Below are 8374 nucleotides of genomic sequence, written 5' to 3' on the forward strand. Positions count from 1 at the left end.
GAATTTATCTCTACGCAAAACAAGGATTATAGAATGTGGCTCCATTTATTTACCCTGAAATCCCACTGAGGAGAAGTCTTTTAAAGAGGAATAACAAAACCACTTGGCAGACTTGAAAGAAGATGAATGAGTCCTTTAATGAGTACTTAGAGGTAGCAAGGTACATATTCAGATACTGGGACTCAAAGCAATTTTCACTTATGAGTAGAGAACGGCAGTTTCATCATATTTATCACAGTACAACACAGACGCTGATTTGATCAGCAAGATGTTAGTTTATGGATGAAGATACGTTAAAATCCCTGAAAGAAATTTGTAATGTGCAACAAAAGTTAAATAATATAATATTTTTAATTGGTGTAAAAACTTTCGCACTTAGTAAATTATTGTGGGTGCAGAACAGCTCAGTGACCTGGAGAGGGCAGCAAATGTACCGTCAACATTATATTATTATTATTATTATTATTTAAAATGCAGTAAATAAATAAGTGTTCTTAATGCAGCTGGGAGGGTCTACACCACTTTACCAGAGCCAGCGGAGGCAGAAGCCGTGATGTCTTGGTTATTTAGTTTGCTCGCAACCTCTCAAAAATGCAAACAACTTTTGACGAATTTTAAATAACTATTATATATATATACCCCCACACAGTGTGTCCTCCGTAACGTGTTGTCCATATATATTATTATTGGTGGTAGAGTACCATTTTATTCCTACCACTTAAAAACACCAAAGAAGAAGAAAAGGAACTCGACACTGTTGGTCCCTATGAGTTGCCGTAGCTGAGCGCACACGGCGCGATTGGCTTGAAGCTGTCGGGGAAGTGTCATAACAGCTTAGCATGTAGTATGATTTTGTTGTTGAGAATCACAGCATTCTTTAAAAACTTACCACGCTACACACTACAAGGTAAAGTCCCCGGGATATAAGACGACATATATGATGATATCGGAAAAACCTAACGTTAGAGCAAAGTTAGTGAATAACCATTATGGGGAATTTTACTTGGATCCAGCTAGCTAATGCTCGCTACTAAGTCCACTGTTCCCCCCCGCTAACAAGCTAGAAACATTCGGAGATTGAGTTCACTGTTCCATGATATGTTTTCAGGGTCCAGGTGCTCGGTTTAACCGGTGTGGAAGATGTGTTCTCTGGCGCTGTTTCCTCCTCCGCTGCCCTGCGGACAGACCACTCTGTGCGAGTCCAACAACGAGCTGCTGCCTGGGTCCAACATCGAAGACCGACTGAAGGTGGTGTGATTCAAAGATGAGATCATTATTAAGCAGTTTGTTTACATACGATTAATAAATCCACACAAGCAAACGACATTATAAAAGCCATGTTTCTAGTGAGTTATTGGATTATAAGGTGTTTTCAAAATGACAATCGTTAAAATGAAACTATATACCAAAATGCATTTTCTGATTCTTGCATGTGTATTGGGCCTTTTTGAAGTTTGTTGCAATTACACTGTGTGTTTTTCTGCAGGACTCTAGTCCTCTGAGTCTTTATTTCCCCAGAGAGTCTCTGAAGCTCCACAGTCGCACGGAAAGCAGCAGCAGCAGTAAGGCAGTGTTTCTGGACCACTCTGAAACACTGTGGATGAGGAGTGCTGCAGCATGGTAGGTACCACACACACAACCTCTTGTGTGGGAATAATAGTGTACTGTGGCAAATACAGAACAGATATAAGTGCCATACAATTTTGACTTGGTGTCTCTAAGCCAAATGTTTTCCCTATCTCGCCAACACTTCATTTTAATGTAATGTGTTTAGTGTATATTAATTAAGCCAAAATGATGACATAATTATCAGCTACTGTAGATACTGTGTGAAGTTCAAATTCTTATCTCCAAATTGCTTCCAAAGTATGTTCGCATACAACATGCAACCTGCTTTGAGCAAAATTGCCAGCAAATTGAATGTAATAACACTTATGTGCTGCAGTATTAAGTTCCACAACAATTACAGACAAAGATAATTTATGCTACTCTCTTTCTGTTTCAGGCGAGATGGTGGGTTCACAGGGCTGCTCAATGAAATCACAAACTCAAATTCAGAGGGTATGAAAGACATCAAAATTATTTCACTTTAACACATAAAGTCCTGACCTTATACATCAACTAATGTGTAGGTACAGTGATTCTCCTCTGTGCCCTGTGCTCTTGCAGTACCTAAATGGATGTCAGTGAGTTCTGGTTGTATCCTGGCGTTGCTCCGATGGGTCTCTTCTTTTCATGGCTCTTGGTTTCCTCACCTCACAGTAAGACGTGCCTGCTGGTTATAGACCACCTACACTTAAAAATATATTTAGCTAATTTTTGCATCACTTGTAGTTTAGAATGATGTATGTTTGACAGAGTTTGACACTATACGTTTTTGACACATAGGCCCAGGCAAGATTTAGTGATGTAATGCAGCTAACAGAGATGAAAATTAAATGGAAAAATTTAATTTACGATTCACATACACTTAGAATATATTCTGCAGAAAAGTGGAAGAATTTTTTTGGCAAGCAGTTAAAGCTTAAATATGCAACTTTTTTAAATTAAGCTTTATGTCAGACTCAAAGTCAATACATCATGGGGTAATGCTGGTTCAAAGCCTGGGGTGTCTCATGCATACACACAAGGTACACTTTCACATCAGAATGGGATGCACAGGGTTTGACCTGTTCCGAGCATGGCTCAAAAAGATCAGTCTGTGTTTTGGGAGTTTTTGACAAGATTTCTTCACAATGAGAAAAGTAATGCTGCATATCTCTCTCAAAACAATAATTTGAAAAACAAAAACAAAAACAAGCTGCATACTGTCACCTTCTGAAAGAGAGATTACAAAGAGAGAGAAAAAGTAGAGAAAATATTTAGCCACGTATTAATGTGGAAAACACATAGACACAACTTATTCAAAACAGAATATTTTTGTCATAAAACACGTCGGAAAAGGACCTAAATGTGTCGTTGACTATGCTCTTGATTAATAGTTGCTTATTTTGTGCATTACTAATTTTATATTTGTTTCGTAGTTGAGCTGTGAGGACATGATTGCTGAGTTTTCACAAGTGCTGAACTGGTAAGTGTCAACAATGTATTTTATTAATGTAACAAATATATAGATGCAGCAACAATTTTGTTGATCAATGGTGCATTTATTGATTAGTCATTTGAATCAGTTTGAACTAAAAAGGTAAAATGTGTGAATGTTGCTGATTCTGACATGTGAGGAGCATCTGCTTTTCCTTGTCTGTGGTGCATAAAGTAAACTGAATGTTTGCTTGGATTAAGCAAGACATGTAATGATTTAACATTTAACCGCAGGTCTGACTGTGTGGTCCGAGCATTTGCCTGGCATCCTCATACAGATAAATTTGCTGTCGCACTTCTGGACGACTCCATTAAGATCTACAACCCCAAAAGGTGGCGTACCCACACTGACGAGTTGCTGCCGAAACACCAGGTCATGGAATAAATTTTAGGCTGTAACAACATAGTCCTTCTTAGCAAGTTATTCCACTTATGTCCTCTTTTTTTTTTCTTTAAATTTTTTAAATTTAGGACAGTATTTATGCAGATACCTACAAAAATAACGGGGCCAGTAGTTGTTGATCAAAGTTTTGCAATACAAAATGTCACTCCAAACAGTCCCTTTCTATTATAAAAGAACTGTTAGTGCACATGCTTTGATGCAACTCTGAACCCAGTCGCAACAAAGCTGTGTCTATGACAATCACACACCTTAAATGTAAGTACATAGCAGCCATATCCGAGCAGCGACCTCTCACACTGTGACTGTATTGTCAAGTCTTGGTCTTCTTCTCTCTCAGCGCCACAACTCCCACACTGAAACACCGTCTACAGAGGAGTGTTGCAGCAGTCCAGTGGAAGCCACTCTGTGCATCTGCTCTGGCTGTCGCCTGTCAAAACTGTTTGTTGGTTTGGCATGTGGACCCCTGCTCACTGTCAACCAGGTACTTAATCTGTTGTATTTACATGCCCTGAAAAGCTTCCCATTTAACTTGGCTAACCCTGCTCTTCTTTTTCTGTATTTTTTCTTCAAAAATGATTTCAAAATGATTTCAGATTTCAAAAATGATACATTTTTGTTCTTTTTTTTCTTGACATATCCAGGCCTTCCTCTGGTTGTGCTCAAGTTTTGTCTCATCCAGGTCATTCTCCAGTCACCTCTGTTGCCTGGTCTCCTAATGGTTCTCTCCTCGTTTCAGCCTCTCCTATGGACACTGCAATGATGGTACGACCCAACAGCTTTATCTTCCAGATTAATTTATGTTGCAAAAAGTGACTCACTGAGTTGTGCTTTTGACATTCTTATTGTTGTATCTATGGCATGAATGTATTTTTAGGTTTGGGATGTAGCTGCAGAAAGCTGTGTGCCCCTTCAGCGTGTAGGTGGAGGAGGGGTCACCTATGTGTCCTGGTCCCCTGATGGCAGCCATGTCCTGTCTTCTACACCATCAGCTTTGTTTAGGTAAGAGACAGGGCTTTGTTTGAATGTTGTGACATTTATATTTTAACAACCTTTAAATGTATGTTTTAGTGCTCTTACAGCACATTTCAAGTCAAGTCAAGTTATAAAATGTTCTGTCATGATTGGTGTTTGAACCAGAGTCATTGAGTACTTGCTGCATTATAATTGAGGCCCACTCATCTTTCATGAATATTTACAGTATGTACATATAGGGGATAATTGGTATGTGCTGGATTTTAGTAGGTATTATAAGATAATAAGTGGACAGAAAATAGGTTGTTTTTTTGTTTGTTTTTTTCACATGCACAAGTAAAGTTTATTTCTTCAGGGTTTGGGAGACCAGGATGTGGACCTGTGAACGTTGGCCATGTGTGAAAGGACGCTGCCAGGTAATAATATTTTACCAAGTCAAACCTTTCCAAATCTTGTATTTCTGACATAGGTGTGACTCTATGTTTGTTTTTTGAAGTCTGGCTGTTGGAGCCCAGATGGAAGTCGGCTTCTTTTCTCTGTGCAGGAAGAGACGGTCATCTATGCCCTGACCTTTACTGATGCACCAGGTTAACGTCTCAGTCTTAACTTAAAATCACTCATTTTGTGGAATATACAGCTTAGGTGATAACTTAGTTTTCTTCTAAAGTTGCATGACAGTGAGGTAGGTTGGATGATGTAGTATGTAAAATGATGTGTAAAGTTGATTACAAAAAAAAAAAAGAAAAGTTGTTTACCTTTGTGATGTCATTGTTATTCACCAGGTGTACCTACAAGCACATCAAAAGGGCCACAGGCAGCAGCAGTGGTGGCTGACCTATCAGAGACGACCTTTAACACAACAGATGGGGACATCATGTAAGAGCTGTAATTTGTACATTTCTAATTGACCATCTTTTTTCCTAAGTACATCAAATACAGAGTTAAATAGCTGAGTGCTTCCAAATATCTTTATTTTGCTTCCACTCTTTAAAATTACTCTGTTACATTTCGGAGTAAACACTATACCGAGCTCCACCTCTACTAAACACAGTACTGCTTATAGTAATATACAACACAGTAAATACTTTTATCGTATATAGTATTTTTATAATATTTTGAATGCAGAACTCTTATTTCAGTTGTTGCTAATAAAAAGAAGTGGTAATGTAATGTCACTTACTTCTGGCTCATGTGTCTGCCAGTGTTGGTGGAGAGATCCAGTCTTTAGCCTGGGATCCAAGAGGAGAGCGGCTTGCAGTGCTTCTTAAAGGCAATTTCTCACTTTCTTATTTAATCCAATCAGCAATACACTGGTGTTATTTTTAGTGTATGTTTTTCTTTTTCCTTTTTTTTTTAAACCAATCTTTGGCTCCCTCTTATCCGTTCTCAGGTGATCCACAAGCAGCAGCCCGACCTGCAGTTATAGCTGTTTTCAAGACAAGAACTAACCCTATTTTTGAGCTTTTGCCATGGTTTGTACTTGTGGTTGTATTACATACCTGTGTAGCTTTAGCAGAGCTCAAAAATATTGCCAAATAGAGAGTATCCAGAAAGTGTTTTTGTCAATACCTTAAAAGCTAAAAGATTTCATACAAACTTCTTTCACATTGTCATTATGGGATATTGTTTGTAGAATTTTGAGATAAATAATGAATTGAAATAGTTTTGGGTTAAGGCTAAAACATAACAAAATGTGGAAATGTTAAGCGTGAATACTGTTTGAATATTTCTTTGGTTTCCCTGTTAGTGGTTTTGTCCAAGGGGAGCCTGGCGCAGAGCCAAGACTGATGCAGTTCCACCCAAATTTTCAGCATGGAGCCCTGCTCACTGTGGTAAGTCTTTGCCTATAAATCTTTTTTACCACCCTAAGATTACATTGAATTAAATAATATGTGGGATTTATCCATGAACTGGGTATTTGCAGATCTTGAAAAGGGTTTGGGTTAATTAAAATGTACTCTGGTTTTTTTGCTTTGTTAGCATGCTTAGTTTGGATTGGTGAGAAAACCTATATGTTATCTGTTGCAAAAAGCATCACTACAAGTCACCATAGAACTGTCTTTCTCTCTGATTGGTTAAATGGACCAAAGGTGGAAAATGTAGAGTAAACACAGGAAGAAAATCTTATACATCCTGTACTGTACAGGATGAGTATTTCTATGAGTGAACAATTGCTATGACACATTGATTAACAACACAGGATGCCCTTTCTGCCGCATCCCTCCCATTTTTATCTGGGCTCGGGACCAGCACCAATGTAGCCCTTGGTGGCTGGGCCGTGTCACACCATGTGGGGTTGGATTTGAAACCACGGCCTTCTGTATCCCAACCCTATGCTCTACCCATTGATCCACAAAAAAGCATACAAAATACAAAAAATACAAAAAAGCAAAACTCTGGCAGCTGAATGCACCCAAAAAAAAAATCTTGAATATAGGAAGCTGTTCTTACTAAAAAAAACAAACAAAAAAACAAACTCCAAGGTTTGTTTGGGACTAGACAAAGACAGCATCCTGTAAAGGGTCATCAGTTGTTGTTGTTGTTGTTTTTGCCTGCACCACAGTGCGATTAGTGTGTTCAGACCTGCCCAAACAAGTTGAACCAGAATAAAGAAGGTACTTGTGCTAATTTAGTCAGTCCGACCAATTGTGAACGGAAGTTTACCCATTCTCATCGGGACATGACCATTTTAGCAATGTTGGGTTTTGAAGGATTTCTGGAAACAGATTTTTTTGGTTGATTATGTCACGGTCGATTTGCACAGCTCAGGGAGTCTTGGGTGGAAAGGCTGCCACTCAAGAAATAAGACCCTGCCTAAAAATCAAGATGCATGTTGAAAAATAAATCGCAGCACATCTGGCGCAAAAACTCATGCCAAATAAATGTGCGGATCACGTTCAACTGTGGCGACCCTTAAAGGGACAAGCAGAAAGCCTTTGATCTTTGAATACATACAGTATTTCTTCTTCTTCTAATCATTGTAAAAGTGATGTTTTTTATGTAAAATCATTAATAATTGTGGTAGGGACTATAGGTGGAATTGAATTCGGTTTGTTTTGAGGGATTGCGTCTGTGGATATTGGGTGAAAAATTGTAGACAAGATTCAACCTACTGGTTTCCAATTATACATACTCATAACTAAGCTGGAATGATGATGAAACAGTTATGAAATTGTATTAAAACAGTCTTAAAAGGTCTCTGATTTTATTTAACCCTGCAGAACCCTGGTAAACCTTGAATAACCACATTGCCAGCTTCTTCTAAATTAATATCTCTCTCTGTTCTCAGTGTTGGTCCACTGGAAGAATTACCCATGTGCCTTTCTACTTCCTGAGTGCTAGTGTCAACTGCTTTGGCCTCACCAGAAGTCCGTCACTGCCTTGTCCTCAGGAAAGGCCTGATGACTTTGCCAATCAGTCACTTTTTACAGAGCTCATCTCGTGACTGACCATCACACACACTCATAAACTCTCATTTTTTGATTGATTGTCAATAAAACATGCTAAACGGAGACTTGCATCTTATTTGTCAAAACATGTAAACCAAATTGACATTGTTAGGTAATGATTTTGAGTTATGTAATAAATCAAATAATTTTCCTTATTAAAACATGGGCCCTACATCACTCACCGGCAGATCGATGAGAACTACGAATGTGTTACGCAACAACTAATCTACAGATTTGTGGGAATTTTTTTTTCTGTCTTTTAACAGTTAATAACATTGATGGGTTTTTTTTTTCATGCATTTTGAGGGAGTATATATTTATATCTTTAAATGTGTGAAATATAGCATCTCGATTTACCATTCTAAATAAAAAATGTCACTGTGAGGATTAAGCTTTTATTACTCGTGACAAGTAGTGATGCAGCTGTTTAGATGCATCATTACTCCACTAAATGCTTGATACCACTCAA

General features: G+C 38.3%; 1 protein-coding gene across 1 annotated transcript; it reads left to right on the top strand.

The window, feature by feature from the left end:
• The first annotated feature begins 766 nt into the window (after positions 1 to 766).
• aaas (achalasia, adrenocortical insufficiency, alacrimia) lies at positions 767 to 7968 on the top strand. Its single transcript, XM_067526379.1, has 17 exons — positions 767 to 907; positions 1109 to 1248; positions 1487 to 1620; positions 2006 to 2061; positions 2170 to 2261; positions 3024 to 3070; positions 3316 to 3414; positions 3822 to 3965; positions 4126 to 4246; positions 4359 to 4483; positions 4812 to 4872; positions 4953 to 5043; positions 5239 to 5332; positions 5659 to 5726; positions 5847 to 5928; positions 6204 to 6288; positions 7746 to 7968. Exons 2-17 carry the CDS (start codon positions 1141 to 1143, stop codon positions 7899 to 7901), a joined length of 1563 nt encoding a protein of 520 aa, XP_067382480.1. The 5' UTR covers positions 767 to 907; positions 1109 to 1140; the 3' UTR covers positions 7902 to 7968.
• Positions 7969 to 8374: the final 406 nt, after the last annotated feature.

The sequence above is a fragment of the Channa argus genome, chromosome 13 (genome assembly GCF_033026475.1).
Source record: "Channa argus isolate prfri chromosome 13, Channa argus male v1.0, whole genome shotgun sequence".
In the NCBI taxonomy this organism is placed as follows: Eukaryota; Metazoa; Chordata; class Actinopteri; order Anabantiformes; family Channidae; genus Channa; species Channa argus.